Source organism: Crocodylus porosus, unplaced genomic scaffold (genome assembly GCF_001723895.1).
Source record: "Crocodylus porosus isolate Cpor-Errol unplaced genomic scaffold, CroPor_comp1, whole genome shotgun sequence".
In the NCBI taxonomy this organism is placed as follows: Eukaryota; Metazoa; Chordata; order Crocodylia; family Crocodylidae; genus Crocodylus; species Crocodylus porosus.
This window is the reverse complement of record NW_017728918.1, coordinates 105718119-105743462: the sequence shown is the minus strand read 5'-3', so window position 1 is coordinate 105743462 and position 25344 is coordinate 105718119. Positions and strand designations below refer to the sequence as shown.

General features: G+C 38.4%; 1 protein-coding gene across 11 annotated transcripts in view; it reads left to right on the top strand.

Moving 5' to 3' along the window:
• Positions 1-25344, top strand: part of EPB41L2 (erythrocyte membrane protein band 4.1 like 2) — a 206537-nt gene that overhangs the window by 159684 nt on the left and 21509 nt on the right. For 5 of the 11 annotated variants that reach the window (XM_019538035.1, XM_019538040.1, XM_019538034.1 and 2 more), the window contains exons 9-14: positions 166-318; positions 2354-2451; positions 10178-10350; positions 14892-15061; positions 20279-20341; positions 23209-23355. In XM_019538035.1, coding sequence (XP_019393580.1) covers positions 166-318; positions 2354-2451; positions 10178-10350; positions 14892-15061; positions 20279-20341; positions 23209-23355 — 804 coding nt within the window. Of the gene's footprint in view, positions 1-165; positions 319-2353; positions 2452-10177; positions 10351-14891; positions 15062-20044; positions 20244-20278; positions 20342-23208; positions 23356-24833; positions 24940-25344 lie in introns of those variants that run through there. The other 6 variants (XM_019538042.1, XM_019538038.1, XM_019538041.1 and 3 more) reach the window with 3 other exon arrangements.

Below are 25344 nucleotides of genomic sequence, written 5' to 3'. Positions count from 1 at the left end.
TGGCCCATGTTCATCTTGGAGTCAGTAATGACTCCAAGATCCCTTTCTGCCTCCGTGCTCTCAAGAAGGGAGTTTCCCATTCTATAAGGTGTATTAAAATAATAACTATCTGTAAAATAAATATTTAAGTTTTTCTGTCTAAAACTGTTTTCCCGCTTCTTGTAGGATTCTGAAGGTGTGGATATCATGCTGGGGGTATGTGCTAATGGTCTACTCATTTACAAGGACAGACTTAGAATCAATCGCTTCGCTTGGCCCAAAATTTTGAAAATCTCCTATAAACGCAGCAACTTCTATATCAAAGTCAGGCCAGCTGAGGTAAGTAGTGGCTGTCTCCATTGCCTGCAGTTATGTTAATAAACAAGTTAAGACAGGCTTACTTTATTGCACATTGTAAAGGGACTGTAGGAAGCAGAGCTTGTAAATAGAAAGCAGTGATTAGAATACAAAAGGTAAGGAAGTTATGAGGTAAAATTAATCTTTTGTATTGTAATTGCACCTTTCTAGGGGAGGGTGTGGTGGTGCTGTTGCAGCCCCCTTTGGTTCTTATTCCACCCACAATTTAAAACCAACTGCTTGGCAGTGGCAGCAGCATTTCTATTTAGGCAGCAGTGTAGGAATCATTTAACTTCATGGCTTATTATTAACTGCCTGATTCCCTCTAAACTCTTCATTCCATAGGTGTTAACAACCCTTTCTCCTTTTGTAATGGTCTTAACGTTCCGCTAATTAGGCTATTCCTTCTTTTGCAATTGTGTTGTTCCTGGTAATGTTGCTCCTGTTTCACAGCCCTGCAAAGTGTTTTTAACCCTAGCTAGAAACATTAACTCGGGTGTGGGAATAATTTTCAGTGAAGCCTGGGTTACCCGGTCAAGGCTCAAGGAGGCTTGATTTTGGTTTGTGAGTCCGAAAGAAATGTATGGTTAATTCTAAAGATTATAGGATTGAAGAAACAACATCTTTTGAGAATTGACTAGTTTGTTGTGTTGATAATATAACAACCTAAAATACCTATAGGAAATTAATGCACATTCCAATAAAATTGTATTTATTTTTGCTTCAATCTTAAATGGAATAATAGAGCTCTAGGCCACTGGCACCTAGTTTCCTGGAGGAAAAAATGAGCCATACCATCTGTACCCCCCTTCTCAAAATCCTACATCTGCCCATGCTGCTTGCAAAAATGTATACATCTCTGAATTAGTTAGTCCATAAGGTGCAAATCTAGCCTGCCTTCCCTGATCAAACTAACATGGCTAATTACTTCTCTCTGTCTTTGATTGTGAAATAATGGGGTATATTTAAGAAAATAACTTTTCTGCTGTTGTTACCTTAAACAAAAGAAGCTTTTAGAGCACACACAACCTTATAAGTGTTTTATTTTTTTTACTGCTTAGAGTTTACAAAACAATTTCCAGATCCTTTTACGATTAAGGAAGATATTTAAATTTTAATCCTGTTTGGTTTAAAGAGATATTAAATGAGATACCTAAAAGTACTTGAAAGCAAAATGTCATTTTGAAGTCAGTTAAATGTATGTGAATATAAGTAGTTTGTACATAAAATGGCATTAACTGTAGCAATGTTGAAATGTCTTTGGTCGTAGATAGTTTAAAAGCTAAATTGAAAGATGTTTCCCCCTGTTTAGGTTGTTGTGATTTCATGTGAAACTGTAAAATCTACTATTTATCTTAGGCTATATTTGCTTCTTTCACCAACCTGAGGAAGGGCAGTTTGTGGCTGAAAACTATAATATTTCTTCCTATCACATAGCTTGTCTAATAAAAAATACTACCAAACAAACCTTGGGGTTTTGTTTTTTTTAATTTTCAGGCAGGTGTTTTGTCCATCTACCTGCCTATCTTTTAGTTGTATAAATGCATTTGTTTGGCTTAGGCAGTTTGAATGACATTAATGTTCCATTTAAGATTTGAAACTAGTGTAGTATTTAGAGTGCTAGCAAGCAAGCGGGGAGAACAAGGAAACAATGTACTCGATGACTACAATTTTCAGTACAGTTGCCTTTTCACTAAAAATAATAATGATAATGATGATGATCATCATTTTTTGGGCAGCTAAATAGGAAACATGCAAAGAACAACAAGGCATTATTGACTCTGAAAGAGTCATCATTAGTACAGATGGGAAGTGATAATGTGTTTATTACACCACATAAGCAGTCTACCCAGTGTAATTTAATTAAAAGGATGGAAACTCTGATATTTTTCTTGTATCTCAAGAATGGAAAATTACTGCTTGTCACAGTAATGGAAATGTCTGAACTCAGCCTGCTAATGTAGCTAATAACCAGCTTTAAGGAAATGTGTTAATTTAGTTTGTGGATTCTTTCCAGTTGGAACAATTTGAGAGCACTATTGGGTTCAAACTGCCAAACCATCGGGCTGCTAAAAGGTTATGGAAGGTTTGTGTGGAGCACCATACTTTCTTCAGGTAAATGATCAGTCTTACGTTCTTTCTTTTAAAAAACTCTCGTCAGGACTGGGGGAAGAAAGGGAATGAAAAGTGGAGAACTGTGTTTCTTTGCTTGCTTTGCAGTCTAAATCCAGTCCTTTTATTGAAATATACTACCTGAATCACTGATCCTGCACTATTTATTTCTTACATCTTAACTTTCATTAACCATTACATTTCAGTTTCAATAAATTATTCCTACTTGCCCATATAAACTTGCAATGAAGACAGTATAAATCTTTCAAATTTTTGTTAATGGTTGCCAGTAGTGAGGGTGTGCACCTTTTATAGTGTGATCTATCAGTGTGTCTATATTTTATCCCAGTGAAATAGCACCTGGAAAAATGAACTAGAACTCAGATCTCCTCTCTCTCAGCTTTAACTATTAGACTACCAAGTTATGCTGCCTCTTGTGCTTTTTTTTGTTGGTCCATGAATTTGGCCTCCTTTGCTGCATAGTGGTACAACCACAACAGGAGGAAGGGAATTCCATCCCCGCCCTCCCTCCCAGTCTAGCCTATACCTTGGGGATTAAAGCAACTCTTCTGGGAGGTGGTATCTGTGGTTTGATGTGCTTTGGTCATGCCTACGAAATTAGGCCCCAGTGGAGACTAAGGAGAATATCTAGAGCATAAACATAGATTGCCAAATGAAGTGGATCGGCTATGGTGACGTCGTCTTTGTTGGGCAAAATGCATGTCGCCCATTGTCTTGCACTGGGCAGGGCTTAATCCTGTGGGACAGCAGGCAACATGTTCCCTGCTTACAGGCTGTGTCTACGTGAAACTGAGACTGACTACGCAGTCAGAGCAGAGTTACTGTACAGTAATGTCCCCGAACAGCTTTTTTTGTGACGCTGACTGCACAGTAGCTCATTACTACTGCCTAGTAGCATTGTGTCATGCTTCCTGCCACATGATGCTACTGCTCAGTAGTAACAAGCTACTGCATAGTCAGTGTCTCATGTAGATGCGGCCACAGAGATGGGCCTTGGAGATTTCCTGGGGCATTTCTCTGTAAGAGAGAAAGCCAGGCAGGCACTCCTGGGACTTGAAGGGCCCTATCTTGAGTGGAAATTCCTATTGTGTGCGTGATAAGGCCCCGGGTGCACTTGTCTGGGTCACCTGGAAAATGCAATCATAAAACCAACAGTCATCTGCTGCAATAAAGTGGCAGAAACTATTACCACCTTTGTCACAGCCTCAGATTTTGGGCATTTGTGGCACAACAAGGAGTAAAGAGGTCTGCTTTCTTGGTCTTTGTACTGTCATAAAATGTTTTGTCAGTGGTGGTCCAGCAATGATACCTGGCTCCAGCCATAGGTTGTGGAATTTGATTAGACTTAGGGGGGACATAAGTACCAAGTTACTCAGACTTGACCAGTTCTTGGGCATTTACACAGCAAAAAAAGTGTTAGGTCAATCATATGTCTCCAGGATTAGGCAGATGTTGTGTGGTGTTTTTGCTAGAAATTTTGGCTGTTGATGTCTTAAATCTACCTAAGACTTATTTTAGACACCCAAGTTGTTTTTTGAACCTAAAACTGCAGTCTGGACATGAGGTCTTGCTAAGTACATGACCATCCTTTTGCAGGGTGCTGTGTAACTGTAATTTCATAGATGCTAGGGTCAGAAGGGACCTCAACAGATCATTGAGTCCAGTTGCCTGCCTGAGGAGGAAAGTGTGCAGGCATCCAGTCAGATGCCTATCCAGCCTTAAAAAAAACCGAAACAGGCTATATACAATGTCAGTGTGTATTAGCAAGAGATTGCTTAAGCATGCCAAAATGCTTTCAGTTTTTTCACAACAGCTCCTATAGATACAAATAATTCAGTATCATGGCTGTGCATGTTTTTATAAACATGTATTTTCTAACAGGATATAAAAATCCACTTAAAAATCTTGCAGAGGAGACTACAGAGAGGGTCAACTATTTAAATCCTTGATCAAGGCAGAAACATTCCCGTTCACACCATCCCAGACAAATGTTGTCTGCCCTGTACTTAAAAGCTTCCAGTGATAGATTCCACAGTCACCCTAATAATTCATTATAGTGCTTAACCACTTTCAATAGCGGAAACATCTTTCCTAAGATTCAACCTAAATCTCTCTTGTTCCAGTTGACTTCCTGTCCTGTCCCTTTGGCTCTAAACAAGCATCTCATTTGAGGCCGTCCTGATTGTTCCAGGTTTTTACTTGGTTCAAAACAGGAGTGACAGTCCTTTACACATGTAGCTCTTCCAAATAGGTGGCCTGAGAGGGCACGCAGCCTGACTTGCTTGTCCCTGGAATCACCTGCAGTTGAGTTAAATGAGCAGCAATTAACTTGCAGACCCCACAGTGATGTTTCAGGAAGAAGTGTTAAGCGTGTTTTATCTGACATATTTCACAGATAGTTGAAGCAATACCTGTGTGCGCGAACATCTGTTGGATTCTGGAACAGAAAGCTTTCTTCCCAGAGAAGTGCAACATCTGTTGAACATGACTTGAGTTTAACTAGGTCGGGAACCACTGGTTTGCAGCCTTGTGGGCCTATAGAACAGTTGATCACCACCCTCTTTATAACGACCTTTTTTTATATATCAAGACTAATCAGATTCCCCCTTCAGTGTCTCTAGACTAAATAATCCTAATTCTCCCAAGCTTTCCATGTATGTTATGGTGTCTAGACTGCTAGTAATTTCTGCTGTTCTCCTCTGCACTTTCCAATTTGTCTGCATCTTTATGCCACCCGAAATGAGACAGGGAAGTCTCACCAGCTCTGATAGAGGGGAAAATAATTTTCTGTGATTTGTATATGGCGCTCCTGTTAATGCATCTCAGGATGTTGTTATTTTTTCCCCCAGTAATGTTATGATACCGAGTCCTGTAATATACATGTTTGTGAATCGTATTAAGAGATCCAGTTAGTCATTCCAGGCTTTCAAGAAAGGTTTTACTTTCAAAAGCTAGAAAATTTCTCCTGAACACACGTACACTGGAAATCATGCTATATACATCATCAGTTGTTCACCTCCAGTATAAAAGCCCAGAATCTGCTCCCAAGTAGAACAGCCTGTGTTTTTATACAGGCAGTCTGTCGTGATGAGAGAACAATTCTCCTTACCAAATGCTTGCTTTCCTTGCAAATAAAATGTTACATGCTTCATTGTGTTCAGTTTCAGAAGAAGAAAAATGCTCTGGAATACATGTACCTCATGAACACTGTTATTTGTCATCCTATTAGTAAATCCTGAACAGACATTGTCCTCTCTATTTCTTAGACCCTGCTACCTTTTGGCATAAGTGGAAAATGTAAAAACATCCCAGTGAATAAGTATATATTCTTAAAATCCTTTGGCTGAATAGAAATGCAGTTAAATAATTGAACTATTTTTCTTAGATGGCCATTTTGTCATGAGTGGAGTTGTGATTTGTGTGGCCTGTGCTCCATTGTGTTACTCAGTAGAAGAAACCAAATTTTTTTCTCTGCAGGCATGCAAACCCATTGCTAGTTTTTTTTAAAGAAGTTCACAGTAAGCTATTTGCAGTGTTAGGATTTTCAATGAGATATATACTTAGTGATTTATGGTCATATAATTTAGAAAGCTTTTTTGAAAGCATTGTCTAGGCAATCATAGCAAAAGCAGTGTGTCAGATGTTAAACTTGCTGAAACTATAAACTGCAGCATATAAAATTTGGTAGGCTTAATAATGAATATAATATACTTGTCAATCTGCAATATATTATTATCTCAAAACAAATTTTTTGCTAGTTTAATACATTACTATAAACACCATGATAGATATGCATCATAGGTCTCAGCAAGATAGGTATCTTGCTGTTGTAATAATTTGGTTCTTATTAGGTCATTTTTATTTTATTACTGGAGGAAAGGCTGTGATACTTTGATCAGCTTAGGAGAAAAAGGTAATTGAAACTGCAAATAGTTTCACTGACATTTTGTTAAGACTGCTTTTCCATAGAAAAACTGACCTAATGGAATTATTTATATTCCAGTCAGAAGTCATTTTCTCTGGTCAATAGAGGCAATTCAAATGAAAACAGAAGATAACAGCATTCTTTAAAATTTCTGTACTCCTACTGATGTCACCAGGCAGAGAATCTTAGAACATCTCATCCAGATTTAAAAATAATGAAATAAATTAATTCTCTGTTTTCATCCTGTGATGTCAGGTTGTGTGTCACCACTCCAATTTAACCTTGTCACATCTCAAGAAATTGTAATATTCTTCCTAGTTCATGATGCAGGTTGAGCACACTCCACATTACCATAAACTTTGCATATAAGTCAAATGCGCAAATAACTTTCAGATCTAACTAAAAATCTACGAGGCAAGTAAGCCATAACCTACATTTATTTCATTTTAATCATCGCTTATCTGAAGATAAACTTAAGCCTCATATTAACATAAGCTTGGTATTTTAAATGGTTTCTCTTATAGTTTGAAAGGTGACTTCTCAAACTTCATACACACAGTGTTAAATATGAAAACAAGCTTTATAAAAGAAGGCAACAGAGAGCATGGACAAGCCTTCAGGCACTGCATAGCAGCTGCTCTCCCTGGTCCATGTTCAGGAGCCTGTGACAATTCAAAGGTAGCAAAATCATTTCTAATTTTAACCGTTCCATCCAGGTAAAAAGCTGGCAGAGGGGTGGGGAACAGATTTAGCTTCCTTGTATCACTACAGGCTTGTGCACATGTAGTAGTTAGCTCCCAGCCATCAGTTCTCCTTCCCCATTTAAAAAACAATCCAGCTGAATGTTTATCTGTGCCTAGACAGCTTATGCAAGTCAGACCTATGCAGGATTCTTTAAAGTCACTTTAAAGAAATATTACCAAACTGGATCAGATGCAGTTTAGTCCTTAGCTCTGTCTCCCATCCCTAGTGTTTGAGCACATGATATTTTTACATATCTGTGGATATGTGGATATCTTTCACAAAACTTTGTTGTGTAATGCCTTATTAAAGATTTTATTTTATTTTATTTTATTTTATTTTATTTTATTTTATCTGCAGCTTTCTCAGGACTTCTTGCAATGGTTTAACAGTAATTCCATTTTTCTATGTAGTTAAGCCTGTAATATAAATTGCCCTTAATCAGGAAGTAATTAGTTCTCTTGGTTTTTCTTTATTAAGGAGATTAAAAGTTTATCTCAGCAGGGTAGAGGTTAAAAATGGCAATTTAATGCTATAGCCTTGCCAACAGCGGAAAACAAAGAGCAGTAAGACTCTTGGAAAAATATGCTAAGCATCTTTCTCGCCACTCCAAGTAGTATTTTTATCCTATACTAGTGAAATGCCTATCAAGAATGGGGGGGGCGGGATAGAGCGCCACCCCCCCACACACACACTCTGCATCCATCTGGCCCCCCTGATATTCTTGATGGGCATTCTTGATGCAGCACGGGTTGAAGCTATGCCCTGCCAGGAGCAACATTCCCCCCCCCCAGGAGTATTATGGAGAGACAGACAGATGGACTAAGCCATATATATTATTGTCAATGAGAATTTATGGAAATCATCTACCTAAGTTTCTGGTGTAAGACTACTCACACAAACAAGTGAAGAAGTTCAAGATGTTTCAGAAATCTACTGCCCAAGCATAGGAAGATATAATGGATAGCCCTTTCTTTAGAAAGCTCAGTTTTCTTAATAGATGCATGACAGTAGGTCCCACTGTAGGTATGTATACATTCAAAACCAGATGTTTGAGTATCATTATCTGTCAGGGCCACACATGACACCACCTCCTGTACAAGGTCTTGTGTTGGAGCATAACAAGTGGCAGTAGGGGGGCTATATTACTCACCCTCCGTTCCCTGTCAGTAACTGGCAACAAGTTGTAGCCTTGAAGTGTTTGACCTACTAGGATCAACCATTTTCTAACTCTCAAAACATTTCAGTTTTTTTGAGAAATCTAGATATTCTTCAGGTCTTTAAAATCTTACTCCCTGAAGCCTCTACTCTTTTCCTGGTTTATGAATAACTAATATTAGGGTTCTTTTTGATGAAAGGAGAAAGATAATCCAAAAATAACTCAGTAAACACTTCAGGCGTTTTCTCAGTGCAGATGCCATCTGGCCTATGGGCACTCTCCATTTTCATATTCTTCCTATCCCAATTTGTTCTCTGATGTGAGACATCAAGATATCTATATGATACAGTAATTTATAATTGAAAAAATTGATCTAAAATGTCTGTGGAGGCTGCTTCTCCATCCCCCCATGCACACAATATACTTGAGTAAAACTTTATTTTGTGTGATTGTGCAATTGTCTCTATATGCACTACTGAAAAAACATAAACCAGGATAAAACTTATTTTTCCAATAAAATTTAAAATGTTATAGTAGATGTTTGATTTTATTATATGACTTTTTTTTTATCTATAATTTGTTAAAATATCCTCTGAAAGATTTTATGTGTACGGCCCTCGACAACTTGTTGAAACTCGTTAAGTGGCCCACCAGTCAAAATAATTGCCCGGCCCTAGACTAAGTACTTTTTTAGGGAACAAATTTATGTGAGTTTTCCTTTTTCTGTTCCTTCGGATAATGGTACAGCTCTTAAGAGCTCCCCCTGAAGTCTGCCAGGTTAGGGTTAATATTAGGGTACATTCTTAAGGTTTCTCTTCATCTGGAGAAACCCTTTTGTACCTGTTGATATTTACCCTTGAGCTTCTCTCATCCATCCTGTCAGTGCATACAGAAAGGAGTCAATTAAAGGTACAGTCGGTTGAATTCTGACCATTCAAGTGCTTTGGTTTTTATTGTTCTCAGCAGCCAATTTTTCCAGCTAGACAGTACAACCAGCGAGCCCTAATTGGCCATCTTGTTTGGACAGGAATGCCAATTTTGTTTGTGTTTTTCTTTGGCCATTTGCAGAGCCCATAGCAGTTAAGTAGTTACCTGCTAACATTTCGGAGATTTTGTGATATCTGTTGCCACTTCTGAAGATTGGATTAGTTGTGATCCTAGATGGAAATGGATATTAACGCATGGCTTTGGTACATAAGGCATCTGTTCCTCTGCACTGTGTAGCATCCCCAAGTTCTACCATTAATGACTGTTTTTGTCTGAAGCTTAATATTTAAGGGTGCAGACACAAGTGCAGCTCCCTGCTGTAACTGAGAACACTTTGCAGGATGTTTTCTGAGTTGCAGTGTTCCCCTGGACCAAACAGAAGTTCACTCTTAGTTCAAGGAGGGGAACCTTAGCAACGGCCTCTCCTCTCTCCCAGCCTGTCTCTGTTTGAGAATGGGAGGGAGGAGAGGGAACTTATTCTAGGATTAGTGAGTTGGAGCAGGAACTGAAAAAACCCCATACCAAACTCCCTCTGCTCCCTTTCCCCACTTCCATTCTGAAAATAGTGACAGGCTGGCAGGCAGTGCAGACAAGTTGCAGAAGACGCTCCGTTTTAAAACATCTTCACCTGACTCCTCATGCATTAAGGATTCAGATTTTTGCGTGATCAGCCATTTTCTAAACATTCTGCAGCCATGCACTTGTTTGGTCATGACTATAAACCACTTTCTGTGGCCAGCTTGGGCAAAATTTGTCTCTTCTGTCTGCCCTAATTGTTGAACAGTATTCCCGTCCTAATTATTTTGCATTGCAAGGCAGCAGATAGCTGTGAAGTGCTGTGCTAAAGTATTTCATACCACTGGAAAAATTTACCTTTGTTCTTTTTTTTTTAATAGACTGATATCACCAGAACAGCCTGCGAAGGGAAAGTTCCTGACCTTGGGTTCCAAGTTCCGTTACAGCGGTCGCACGCAAGCACAGACACGGCAAGCTAGCAACCTTATAGATAGACCAGCCCCATATTTTGAGCGTACCTCAAGCAAGCGTATCTCCAGGAGTCTTGATGGGGGTAAGAATTTATGATAAGGGATATTATTTACTGAATATAATGGTTGGATTTCTTCTTGTTGCTTTCTCTCTTCGGTTACTCCATTTAGAAAATTCTGACCTGGATTTGGAGAATGTTATTGTCTAAACCTTATGAAATTCAGTTTCCAAGTTAGGTAGTTTTAGAAAGGTCTAGGCCTCAGGGCTGGTTGTGATGTCCCTGGGTGGCCACGCAGCTCCTACCCCACTCTGGCTCCTTGAGGTACCCTCCCTTTTCTCTTCCCTGCCATGCCTTGATGAAATCTTTATACCGTTTAGGGTGGTTACCCCAGGGTCCTAGAGTGAGCCCCAGTTTGCCTTAGTCTTGCCCCTTTGGGCACTAAATTGCAGCCCTCTTGTCTCTATTTGTGCCTTAGGGCACAAGCCACCTTAGTGTCATTAATTGTGGCCTCCATCCTCCCCTGTAGCTACACCCATGTCTGGCAGATGCTACTTGGTATCACTTATGAGGTGCTCCCTGGCCCCAAAACAACATTGGCCCCTTAGGTCTCAAACCTTTGTTGGGGCTTCAGACTTCTCAGCTTTGGCTCCCTTTCTCAGACCTTGGCTTCTGGGCTTCAGCCCTAGTTTTACGCTTCTCAAGCTGCTTGGGCCCCTGGATCCAGTTTTGCCCATCTTAGACTAGTTTTGCATCCTAGCCCCTTCTAGTCTCCAACCCTTACAGGACTTTATTCTGGGTGCTTCTTAGGTGCCCATTTGGCCTCCATAGCCACAGTCTGATCCTCCAGTCTCTAACTTAATCACAGTGTAAATGCAAGCAACCTTCATTACTTCATGGCACTGCATCACAACAGGCCTTAAGTCTCCCTTATCCACCCTGGGTGGGCTGCTAGCAGGTGGGTGCTGCTCATGGGAAGGCGCTGCCGCCACAGACGGAAGCACCAGGCCCTGCACAGCTCAGGCAGGCAGGCAGGTTCTGGGAGAAAAAAAAAAGATCAGGCTCCTCTCCACTTTTTTTTTTTTTGCTTGTTTTTGCTCCAGTTGAACTGCCTCCAGGTCACACAGCCCCTGAGCTACATGGGGCTCAGTGCTTCCCTCCATGGTGGCGGTGCCCCACTAGGACCACCCAGGCTAGTGGGTATGTGGCACCTGGGGGGCACCACCACAGTGGAGAGAAGTACTGGGGCCACCCGCAGCTCAGGGACTGCACAGCCCACCAACAAGCCCCCCTCTGCCAACCGCAGGAGAGGCAGGTCCAGCCCCACATGCACCATTCCCCAAGCACGTTGGCTTCCAGTGTCCTGTGCACCATTGCACTTTGTTAGGTAGCAAACTAAAACACTGTAGATAGGTTTTGCCTTGCTGTTACATTACTGTCATTTAAAGCGGAATACACCAGCAAGAGTGTAAGTAGCAATGCCATTAAAACAGAATACGCCACTGGGGGTTGTAAATATCAATACCATTAAAATGGTGGAAAAGGGCAATTCAGCAGCTTTAAAGGCCAATTTTGTTGCATGTACAAAGGCCCAATTGTTCTAATGTCGCACTTAAACCTGGCCAGTGACACCAACATCAAATATGAGGCCTCAAGTTTGGATTAATCTACATGGAACTTTACCCTTTTCCCTCACCTTGTGGCTCTTGCCCTTCTTTTAAAAAAAAAAAAAATTGCTTGACTTGCAGATGACCTCTTAGGAGCACCTGCATTGTATTTCTCAATACAATGTCCCAATGATGAAGCTATAATATTTAGTTGTATATATACCCAATCCTCCCCCTCACTACTTAGGGGTCATCTATCAAATCTAGAAATCTATCAAATTTTGAAGAATCAGTTACTGCAAAATAAGTGGATAAGTAATGGTATTTTGTTTGGCATGCTACATTTGGAGTTTCTGCTTTTGCCATTTTAAATTTAACAATTTAATAATGGAATTGGGAATATTGCTTCTTTTTGTGTATGACAGAATAAATAGAATTCAATTGCTACATAAAGACTGTTATAGTGGATTTCTACCAGGGAATATTATTTGTAGAATTGATCTTTGTTGGTCCACTTTTGTAAATTAGAGTCTTAATATAAGCTGAAATTAGATTGAAAAATTATTAGGGGAAGGGAAAAGATTTTCAAAAAGAGAAAATGACAGTGAGACCCTAGATCTCTCTTTCACTTTACTAGCCACTTTGACAACCTCCTTCCATGAATGTAAATCATGTCTCTTCTTGCTTTATATTAAGTCAGTAAACATTTCTCAAATAGTTATTTTATAACTAAGGCAAGAAATAGGTGTCACTGAATGAAGGGAAACAGCTGTGTCACCATGTGACATTGGGTGAAACGCACATCACCCTGGGTCCTGGCTTTGGTTTGGGACAGAGTGCAGTGCGATTTCTAGAGGCAGTTTTGGATGAGTTCAAATACTCTTGATAGTTAAGTGTCTTCCAATATAGTCAGATTATTCATTCCTTTCCACCCCTCCTCCCCTGCATAATTGTGGTTTCCTTTGTAAGTTACTGAACCCAGAGTGCTGAACACCTAACTCAAGGGAAATGGAAAAATTTGGCAGCAAGGGAACCATGTTGCTGCTTCCAAGCTCCCAAATTTACAGATCTGTGAGGAGCTCTGCAGGTGCATAGTGTGTTCCTTCAAGCTAAGTGAAGTGCACAGAGCTGGGGTGGTATGGAACCTGATCCAGGTGATGTGGGACCCAATCCAGGTGCCAACCATGCACGCAGTCCAGCCCACAGATTGATCCCGGGCCACTCATTCAAACCCTTCGGGCCAGAAAGTTGAGCACCATGGTACTGACCATTAAAAAAACATTCATATTCTTACAGCTTCTTGAACTGTTTCAATACAACATGCTAACATTTCTGTTAGCTTGTCCTGGTTTATTAAATGTTGACAGTTTTTTATTCCTTTTTTGTTTCCCTCTTGTATCTCTCTTAAAGATGTACTCATTCAAACAGTTCAGACCAGTCTCTAAAATATTGCTGGGTTTTTGGTCTGAGCCAGTTGGTCTTTGAGCTCCCCCTGCTGGTGAATTTTATTATACAGCCTTGATAGTAAAACAGATGATGCACAATCTTCAGGGACTTTTAAATAAATATATTCAACATGGGATATTTTTCTTCTTTTAGAAATGGAAAAAGTATAGCGATGTTGTGTTGTATTTTAATGCATGTCTACAGTGCCTGATATTTTTGAGGGACAGGTTCAGAAGCAGAAATACTGAATGCCATAAGAAACCTATTTGCATGGATTCTTTTTATCATGGTGGACATCACGGACACATGAACCCTAGCTGTTTATTGTTCTTGAGACATTGTCATCAGAGTAATCAAATAGTCTTGATTTATAACACTTACCATTAGGCTTCGCATAATTCGATTTATATATATTTCACTGGCTAAAATTGATGTTTATTTCTAAGATATTTATTGTGATTTTTATCCATTTAAATTTTCAGGATTGCATGACATTAGGGCTGTAGGGGGCAGACAATTTAGTAATGACAGTTTATTGTTACAAGCTTCATAAAATAACATCAAAATATAAAAAGTAAATATCCATACATCAGTAAATCGTCCCTACTTTAAATCATTCTATTTATTCATCAGGAAAGAGCTGGGTGGGCAGAGACCAGAAGAGGAGGACAGCAGCACTTCCAAAGCTCTGGGAACATTGGGAGAGGTGGCTGCTGCCCTTGGTCTCCTGAGCTTAGCCTGCCAGGCCCAGGCAGGACCCTGCTGCCACCAGTCTGGAGCCTCCAGTACCTTCCTCTCCTTATCCCTCCCTTCTTCCCCCTTGGGTAGGGGGTTTAAGTAGCCTGTTATCTCTTTCCAGTCCAATTCCCTGGACCTGTAAATGAGCAGCTAGTTGCTTAATCGATTAATCATTAGGTCAGAACAGCTAATTATTTAATTGATGACTCATTAGGTCTCCCATTGTTTTCCTCTTTAACCCTGCACCCTCTGACTCTCCTAATCCACTGTCAAGTAACAGGGGTAAGGGTTCCCTGTTACAGTCCCCTTTCTATAAATTTCCATTATTACTGATGGAAATATTTTTCCAGTGGTCTGAGTGTGCCATGAAATTGCTGTTTATTGATGTTTGTCAATAAACATTGGATCCCACCGAGCCTATCATTAGTAAATTTTGAAAAGCTGTGCAAGTATAGTTAGAAACTTTACTTTTAAAATGGATGCTTGATTATCATCTATCTTTCTTTCTGAATATCACATATAAAAAAAAATATATGATATTCAGAAAAAAGATATACATGTGTAAAATAATACGTGTGTGTGTGTATGTATGTATATGATATACTTGATATCTCTATCTATCACAGGGATCTATCTATCACTGCCATAAGTATGGCAGTTTATACAGATTGATGTCTTATACACTTGATATCTTGCTAGGGCTCTGCGAATTCTTTGTGCTTCTCAATTTTGCACTGGGTATCTCTCAAGAGCTATGCTGTTGTGAAACTACATAGGTAGAAGTTCTCAAAACAAAACTTTTCAATATACCTGAAATTCTGTGTCCTCTATTAGCTCCCGTAGGTATTACAGACCAAAGTCTGCTAAGGGACTTATCTGCTACCGCAGCAGGACCCACTGGTGATGAAGCTGCTGTCCTAGCCAAATTAAAAAATGGGGAAAGTAGAGAGGAGGATGGAAGCCCAATTAAATCCCCACCATTGGAACTGACCCAGGATGGAAAGGTATGACTGACTGTAACATTTAAATTATTCAATAACAGTATGCGTTCTACTGTACTATAACATTTAAATTATTCAATAACAGTATGCGTTCTACTGTACTTATTTTTAAGAGGTATACAACTCCACTTTGAAAATTATCCCTACATATTTAAATGATTTTGTTCTGTTTAATCAGATATATATGGGGGGTATGCGCACACACACGCACACCCCATATTTTATATAGCCGAAAGGGAACAAATAACATATTGCAAATCTGCATGTATGACATTGAATCTTCTAATTTTTCCCTTTGTTGCTACAAGTTAATTTTAATTACCATAATAATGTGCTACTTAAATCATTCCAGCATACAATTGTAGGAGCTGAACCTTTTCTGGACTAATTCTGCCATAAATTAGATTTTATCTAATTCCTGTGTTGAACAAAATTATTAGAAAGTGGTTTTTAGTGTTACGTACAGCCTATTTAGTTGCATGCATTTTGGTTTGTTCAAGTTGATTTCAAAGTTGTTGCATTAGTATTTGTTACAGAAACATTTGAGCTTTAAAAAAGGAATGTTCATTTAGAATTGACGCATCTTTCCATGAAAAGTCTGGTTTGCACATAGTGGAGAAATTCTTATGCAAGTGCAGATTTACTTATCTTGTTGAAGGAGTTAGTCAAATTCTAATTGCTTTTACAGCAAAACTTGTGCCAACACCTCTTTCCAAAATGTAAGCTTAAACCTTTGAAAGTCAGTGATAAGTGTGCCTTCTTTTTCAGATATCTAGCCTTATTTTGTTGGCTGGCCATCCAAAATCTCTCTTCTCAGCATGTTTTGAAAACATCCTTTTTGCAGTTTAGATAAGTGGTACCCAAATCATTTCACACGGACAGACTAAGTATGTTGTGTCTCAGGTTGCATTCAGGCATGTGGTTTGTGATACCGCAGACCTTTTTGAGGCACCACAAACCACATGCTGCAAATGTTAAAATGTGCCCTGCTCTACAAATTTGCAGCACACGGCCAAAATTTGCTACTGGGGTTTGCTGGAAGTAAAATAAAATAAAAAATCAGAACAAAAAGCAGTGCAACATCTACACAACAAGCCAGGCCATGTGAGGCCAGGCCATGCTCTGGCTGCCGGCCAGGCCTCTGTGCTGCCTGACCTGTGCCCCTGCTGCTCCAGGCCACCATGTAAGGCTGCTGGGGCCAGCAATCCCGTTGGCCTCAGCCTCCAGCTCTCCCTGGCTAAAAAGCCAAGTGAAGCTGGGAAAAGGCAGTTTGCCCATTTCAGGACAGTTTGCCCCACAAGAAAGAACAGGTGCAGGGGGTATTCACTGCATCAATTTGTGCTGCTGCAAGCACAGGCCCCTGCATATCTGGATGCAGCCTGGTGCAGTTCATGGTTATCCTCTATCTGAGTGAGAGCAAACCTGCAGTCCCATGTTCATATTACTCCAAATGAATAATTTTAGATCAGTAGGCCTTAGCAGAAGCACTCACAGTGTGGCTGTACCAGGTTCAACCAATCTGTGAATTCTGCTAAATACCTTGCCACCAGGACGGGGCAAAAATGGAAAGGAAGGATTTCAAATCAGTCAAGGAAAATACATATGTAAACTAGTTGAGGAAAATACATATGCATTGGTGGTACTATGGGAGAGAGTAGAAAACTAAGAAATATCCTTTACCCACTGGAAAGAACATTTTGGAAAGAATTGCATGTTTTTTGAAGCTCTTCAGTTGAGTTTACTACATGTACCAGCTCTGTAAACAGCAGGGTTTTATTTTCCTCCCAAAACAGATTTATTTCTTTTCTTTTTTGGTTGTTTTTAAATTCCAGAGGGAATGGTAGTAAATCCTAGGATCAAAGTGCCTGCTTGTCCTTCATGTGCTGCTGTGTTCTCTGACCTTTCTCCAAAGCTTTGAATGTCTGTCTGCTCTCTTCTTTTGTAAGTGGCTGTACTATTACAGTTCAAAAGTGCAAAATTCTCCAGAGTCTAAAACTGAACATCTACAATGTCTTCAGTTTCACAGTTCATTAAACTGGACAAGTTGGCTGCTTTTAAGATACATGGGGATTTCCAGTTTTAGTCTGAGATCTGTATTACATTAGTAGTGCTAACACCTATTTTTGAGTAAAAGTTTTCACTAATGACCAGTTTCTTTCTCCTTCTCCCCACTCTTCTTGTACATCTTCTTGTGTTTTTGTTGATGCTGATTGTTGGTTTTCATTCAGCTTCAACAAACACTGTCCTTTACATTTCTCTTCACTTCCTGACAAAGATGTTGCCATCCTAGTCTTCTGAGGTTTGCATCTCCTTGCTCCCACCGAACATTTAGTACTATTTTCCAATCACCTCTCATTCCTTATCATCTTTGTGCTGCTTCTCTCTCCTTTCCAGTCTGTTCCTCTCTTTCTCACATTTTCCCTTTCTCTTGCTCTGACCTTCTGCTACTGGAGCTGAAAGTGAAGTCACTGAGTGCTTATGACAATGACTTGAATGACAAACCAGAGAAAGAGGAGGTGTGTAACTTTGTTGCTTAAATGATGGCATCTGCTTATAGATTTGACATCTGTTTACGGAGATGCCCTCAATCTTGCACATTTCCTAGTACTAACTATAGATACCTCTCACTTTTTTTTTTTTACTAGTGACAGCTTGCCACTGGTACAGTTAAGGGTCTTTTAATATTTAAATGTCTGATTTTTCTGGATGAGTATGTGGTGCAGTGCATCAGATTGGATTATATCCTCTGTGTACCTTGGTTTTTTTGTAATTGAAAGGTTTTGAGAGCTTATGAATGGACATATTAGAAATACTTTGGGATGGGAAGCATCTTACAATTATTTGACAATATTGCCTCAGTTACACTACACACACGTCCATTTCTGCCTTCATCATAGTCCATGAACTTTAAAATAGCATTGTAGGGGCAATTATTGTAGGTTCTGTTAAAATCTGTAGAGTGAAATTTCTAAAATTCTGTCTCTTGTTTTAATTCACCAAATTGCGAACACTATAAATAGCTTTTTGTTGTAATTTCCATTTTCAAATAGGCACTAGAATTGTAAGTTTTCAGCTTTCCATGCATTTGTGCAGTGTTGTGTGTTTTTGTCCAAGGATCTCTCTGGCTTTTTAGTGCTTTTGTTCACATTCAGCAGCAGGTAAGATGAAGACTAGTTTCTTTTATTAGGTTGGATTGCAGGTTACATAACTGACTTGAACCATCACAAGTACGAATATTTTAGAAATGTGCTGAAGTTGCTATGCAAAAGTATCAGTCTCACTAAGTGTATATGTTCTGATGTTTTGTCTGCTTTGGCTGACAAAAAGTGCCTACTCTCCATATGGTTGCTTTGCATGTCATGGCAAATCCACCACACACAGTCAAAGGCAAGTTTACATATGAACTTCAGTGGAAATATGAAGCAAAACAGGATGGCCTTTTAACTGGAAGCTGAGCAATGAAGGAGCCCAGTTCTTTCAATGGTTGTGATGGTAATGATGTAATTATCTCAGTGTTATATGTGTTACGCTTGAGTGTGTGACGCAACACTAGGAAAAACATAAATTCAGTAAAATAAATCTAAGTAATGTCAATACATACCTAAAGAAGTTGTGGAATCTCTATCCTCAGAAGGTTTTAAGAGCAGTTTAGACAAACACTTGTCTGGCATGGCTTAGACAAGTGATTAGACTAGATGACCTCCTGAGGTCCTTCCAGCCCTACTCTCTTAGATGACTAAAGATTTTCTCCTTTTTCTCATAAAATTGCAGCAAGTCCTAAGTAAGTGAAAATGCAAGAAAATATGATACATATATATTATGTACTTTCTCAAAGTATAGAATATGCATATTATAATAATAATTATAATAATAATAATAATAATACTCTAATAAGCAAAAAGTATAATAAGTAAATCATCTTTCAGAGCTTAAGAGTTTGCACTGTGCTGACTTCCTAGATGCTGCCTTTTGAACTACTGGCTACTGATATTTAGCCTATGGCATATTTTCAGATAATTTATTTCCTTAAAAAAGCATTCAGTATACTTGTAATCAGGATATAATTTTTTTTAAAAGTTCACTCCTGTTCTGAAAAAGCATACTGGTCTTTGAGATCTCACTGTATTTTTTTAAAGCAAAAATCTACAAATAAGCAATTGTATTCTTATATAGGAGTTTGACGGTAATCATTAGCCATTTTACCAAAAACAATACATAATACAAACTCCACTTTGAATTTAGCTTCTGAGTTTCTCTGTAATGTATTTGACGTCAAGAATTGGGTGACATCAGCTTTTTTTCCTTGCACTCTGTCTTAAATTTCTAGAAGCCTGGGAAGAAAACTGTGAAAAACACAGCAGTAAAGAGACGGAGTGCATGTGTGGTACTAATGTTTTCCATTTTGTCTATGGCAAACATTGCTTCATTGATATAAAAACATTGCTTCAGTGTAGAAAAGCTATTTCTGCAGTGGTGGTATAAATGGAAGACCAAAGGGTACCTATACATGAGCTCAGAGGTTATTCCAACATGCTGGAATTCCATACAATGTGCAGCAGACTTGATTAGCTGAATCTGTTAGAGCGTGGCAGTTACCACACTCCAGAAGCCTCCTGTGTCTCATGCATCAGTGCTTCCAGACTAAAAATGGCAGCAAGGACACTTGAACTAAAGCTTCTCAAATGCCACTTTGAAATGTGGAGACGCTAATACACGAGACGCGGCAGCACTCTAATTAAAGCTCCGTTTCCCCACAACTTCTCCCAGAGCACGTGTAAAAGTGCCCATAGTGACTTAATTTGGGGTTAAAATTAAGGCCAAAACAATAAAGATAATAGGCAGTAACTAAGGCTGAAAGAATAAAGTCTGTAAATATAGCATGTGATTTGTAACATTTACAAACAAACAAACTCTTTCTGTGTGTTGCTCCAGATTCTCATTAATAAAGTTTTTTTCTTTTGATGATTTGCTATGCACTTAACCTAGGTGGAGCCCAAAGACGAAGAAACACAGCAGAAGGTGGATGACCTTTTTCAGTTAAATCATGTAGCTGCCTGCTATTGTTAGTATTTTGAAGCTTCTTTAGCCTTGTCTGAATAGTGCTTTTTCATCTCATTATTTATTTTTAAATCTTATCAATCTGAGGCCCCTTTTTTGGTTACTTGCTGCTACATATATGTTCATTTTGCTTTCTTTTTTGTGTGTGGTTTAATTTCACAGAACAATTCCTTGAAAGTAGACGGGGAAAATATTTATGTCAGACATAGCAATTTAATGTTGGAGGTTTGTATATAATATAAGGAACACTTTTTCTTCTCATTTGCTGCCAGGCTGCATGGGACGGGTGGTCACGTGCAGGCTGTGATGGACACTATGCATGAAATGCATGGGGAAATATAAGTTGGAAATGCATGTTGTAAAGCTTTATTTCCTATCGTGAAGGAGAAGCTTGTAAGACTATATCTGCTAGATGTTTTCAGAGTGACATCTGGGAATCATAGCCCTGTTTAAATCATGAATTAATTTGCCTGCTGAGTACCCAAATATTGGATTTTTACTTACCAGACAAATGCATAACTTGATGGATTCACCTTCTAGATCGCACTCAATGTTTTCATTTTCTTTTCTCACATGTATACAGTGGACATTTGGGATGACATGCTCTGGAGGGATAAACATAATGATAACCAGCAGGACATCCTGAGTTTCTAATCCTGTCCATGTCACTGACTTGTTGTAGACTTTGTGCAGGTCACTTTAAGATCAGTTTTTTAAAAGGACTTAAATGTGTAAATACTTGTAAAAACCTGGTCCTTGATGCCTGTTTTATTTTTCTTGTTGTTGAAATTTTCCTAAAGAATTAATTCTCCTTGAGGATTAATGTTTATGAAAAGGCTTTGAACTCAAAGCACTATTTAAATACCAAGTGCTGTTATTCATTACTTACACAGAGATATTTGACTTTAATAAAGTTGTTTCTATAATCTAAGTGGAATATTTTATGCCAGTGTGTATTTAGGTAGAGTCCCTGTAGTTTAAAATGATAAGCAACTGAAAGGGCACTAACAACTTCCAAAAAAAATATTATCATCTTATACCTAAATAGTTTGCCCATCCAAATGGGGCTATAAGAAATTCCCTTTGTCACAAAAGAGCTTATTTCTGATTTAATTATTGTAATTGTACTAATATATTTTGTTGCTTTTTGCAGCTTCTGATGACTTTTCAAAATTTACTTTTGCATAATATACTAAAACACAAACAGTGTAAACTGCATAATCAGGGTTTGAACAAATACAAGAAATGTGCCTAGTCTTAAGCCACTATAATTCTTTTTAGGATCTACTAAAATATTGCCAGTGTTAGTTATATAAATATTACTTAAGGTTTGTGGAATGATTGTGATACAATCCATACCTTTCTATTCACCAAAAAACAGATAAAATGTTTGTTTGTTTGTTTGTTCGTTTAAAAATAGACAGGTTTAATTAACTTTCTGGATAGATATTTAAAGGTGCGTATTTGTGGGTTTTTTTAATGATTCCTTTATAATTCCATATAAGAGCCTAAGTTTTAAAGCCATATCCTATGAGAGTTGTCCTTCACCAGAGCTATTCATTGAGTTTACAGATAAGCAGAGTGCAAGTCCTTTCAGTATGCAGGGCTACATTTTTAATGTGAGATTTATCGGCACGTTCAGCGAACTCTGAGCTTCATAATGAAGTGCTAAACAGTTGCTTATCTTGTAAAAATCAAACAATGCTTGTGCACGCATACTCAAAGTTATTTTTTGGGGATCTTTGGTGTAGGAACTATAGACTGCGTTGTCACTGTGAGCTCTGGTAACTTTAAATCATATTAAAAGGCAAGGGGCGACATAGTGTTTGGAAGCGTGCATCAGCTGTTTTCATTTAACTGTTATCTGTCTGCTGCTATACTAGTACCATAAACAAACCTAAAGTACTGTCATTTTAACCCTGATTGACAGGCTTAAAGTTGCAGCCATATGTGTCTAACTTGCTTGTCTACTCCCATATTGGTATGAATTATACCACTATAAGGTATTCCAATTTACTATCCATATAACCATAATATTTGCCTCTGCCTTCTGTTCTTTCTCATGCTGCCCAAGTATTTGGCTGAAGATCTAATGTCATTTTAAAAGGATTAGGGAGGTGAAATTCAGCCCACAAACTAGGTCTAGCTAATTATGAGGTTGCTGCATCATCCCTGACTCCCACATCAGCTTCCCAGCCATATACACCTGAAACTCATCTATGGATGTTTAATTCAAATTACAAAGTGGAGGTGTCAGTCGTCTTTATAAAAATGGAAACTTACCCACCTTTACTGCAACCTTCTCTGGTAACCCATGTGATGGTAGCTCAGAGATTCCTCCCGTCATCCAAAGACATGCACAGACCCCTCTGCATGATTTCTATACTGCAGTCTTGCCCTTCCATGCAGGACAGAGAAAATATTGATTTTTATTTTTTAAATTTATTTTTAGATTCTGATGCTACAAATAATTACATGCATGCACAGCTTTATGCACACGGAATAGCTCTGCTGACTTTAGTGGGACTTACCCCTTACGCAGTCAAGCTATTTGTCCCATGGACCCACTAGCATAGAGTCCACATAAATAATAGTTATTTTTGGCTTAAATTTAATGGCATAAAGAGCCTTATTTACATTTTTATGATAGTCACTGCACTGGGTTCTTCTTGCTTCCATTAACAGTGAGGCTTGGCCATACTTATCATAGAGCAAATGCCCTGGTATGTTTTGCTTAAGTTTCTTTGACTTTCAAGCAAACGCCAGCAGCCCTTGATAACAATTGTTCCAAAGCTGTGGGGCCTTCCTATTGAGATAAAAATAGCCTTTTGTTTAAAAACAAAAAACCCGAACAGTTGAAAGTGTCATTTTTTTCCTGTGCACAAAGACATGAAAGAAATAAGATAAGGGTGGCTCTCTAGCATAATAAAATTGAGTCTTTTGTAGTCTAATTTTTTAAAATTTAAAAGTATTCCCCAAAAAGTGGCTCTTTAGACAAAAGGCACTTTTCTTGTTTTGAATTTTTTTTTTGAGGATAAGTTTGCTTTTGTTGTCGTGTTTTGTCCTACTTTTTTTACATTGCACATTGCTAGGACCTGGATAAGACCCAGGACGACTTACTGAAACATCAGGCTAGCATTAGTGAACTCAAGCGCAGTTTCATGGAATCCACACCTGAGCCACGCCCCAATGAATGGGAAAAGCGGCGTATCACACCTCTGTCTCTACAGACACAAGGGGTATGTCACTGTAGACACTTGTAAGCATGCATTTCCCTGCAGCTGCTTAGAGAAAATAGTATATTGCCTTCCTATACTAACAATTCTTTTTGTGCAAATGTAACATTTCTTTGTACTAAATATCTATTAACATTTTGCTGTTTAGTTTTGGCCCAAACATCAAATAAGTTGTATGCAAGTTTCAGGGTGAAAGAATAACTATAAACAATCAACGGAAGTAAATAAGTTGCATGGACTGAGCTTTGTTCTGTTTTGGGACCCAGAGTATATGCTAGATTTTGGTGATTTGAAATGCTTACAAGTTGGTTTTACCATGACAAAAAAGTGTAAGATATCTGTCTTTAATTCTGCCTAGGCAAACTTTAAGTAAACATCTTTCAGGCTTTCATTTTATCTTGCTTCAGTAGTGATAAAAATTAACATCCTCATTTTTTTTTTTTTTTTTTTAAGGAAGTAGTGTAGTATAGTTCTTTAAATGGATTTACCGTAAGACCACTAAAAAGTTTATAGGTAACTATTTAATAATGTTGTACAAAGAAAAGGGATTTTCGTTGTCTTGTAGCTCTTTTTAGACAGCTCTTTGAGCCCAGAGTTTAGAAACAGTTTTTTTCTAGAAATTGCTACGTGTTTCCTAGTTTCTTTGCCTAAGGCTGTTACAGTTCTAAAATACTTTGTGCTTTTACCAAACTTAGGTCTACTTCTGTTTTTGTGAAGATTAAACTGCTGGTTACAAGTACATTGTGCCAGAAAAGTCAATTTGCCATCTGGTCTCACATGATTTTTCCTCTGACAAAAGTGGGCTTGCTGTCCTAATTATTGCTACAAGACTTTTCTTGACATGCAAAGATTGAGGAAACTTTATAATCTCCAGAATATGTTTTTTCTCAATTTTATCAAATAATTTTCTGTATTAGGATTCTGTTTCAACATGGTACTTGGTTATCCCTAACTTTAAATTTGACTACAGTCAAGAGAACTACTCATAAGCTGAAATACCTTGGTAATTCCAGTCCTTACTGGCTAACTTTGGAAAAAACATTTTTACCATAATGTTAATGGGCTTTTTCTTGTTATTTTCTTTTGTGGGGGGAGGGCAGGGACTTACAGCTGCTGCCAGGAAACAATTTCTCAGGCTTAACCATCACAGTATGATGGCAGGTAAAAATCATAAACTCCCTTACAGGTATTCCAGATATGTTGATGGATCAGAATGTCAGAATTTTATTAACAAACATACCAATTTCATTACAAAATGTACTGTCTAATATACCAACATGGTGTAAGTGTGTGAGGTTTGGTGTTGAATTAATTTGTTGAAAAGGAAGCCAATCCACGTATTTTGTTTCTGCATGTTCTCCCACCTAGTATTCTTGTGCTCCTCTCAAGCCAATTTGTCTACATGTCTATTACGACAGTGTATGTATGTCTTATTATCTGTTAATTTACACTGGTTTTTATAAAAAACAAAAAACAAATAGCAAAAAGGAGACCACATTTTTCCAAGGGGAAATACTGCCTATAAAACAGATGCAATGGGCTGTAGCAACAGGGATTACTGAAGCAAAACCATAGGAAACGGACAAGGTGGCTACCTTGAAACTTCTTCCCTTTCACTTTTGATCTGACCTGAGTTAACTGGGATTCCTTCTTTAAATGGCAGTAATTTATTTAAGACCATCAAAAAAATTGGAGAGGAAGGGAGCTGATGAACTTCATCTGTTGATATTTGCAACAAAAGCGTTGCTATCTGCTGTCAAAGTTCTTTGGGTAAATCTAATATCTTTTATTAGACCAAGTCAAATAGTTGGAAAAACACTTGGAAGAAGTTTTCCAACTATTTGAGTTAGTCTAATAAAAGATATCCGATTAACCCAAAGAGTCTTGTCTGCCTATATCCTTAGACTAACATGGTGACAACCTATAACCCTGCAATCTGCTATCAAAACTTGCCTTGAATTTCAGAATCAGTAACATTTTAAGAGACAAATA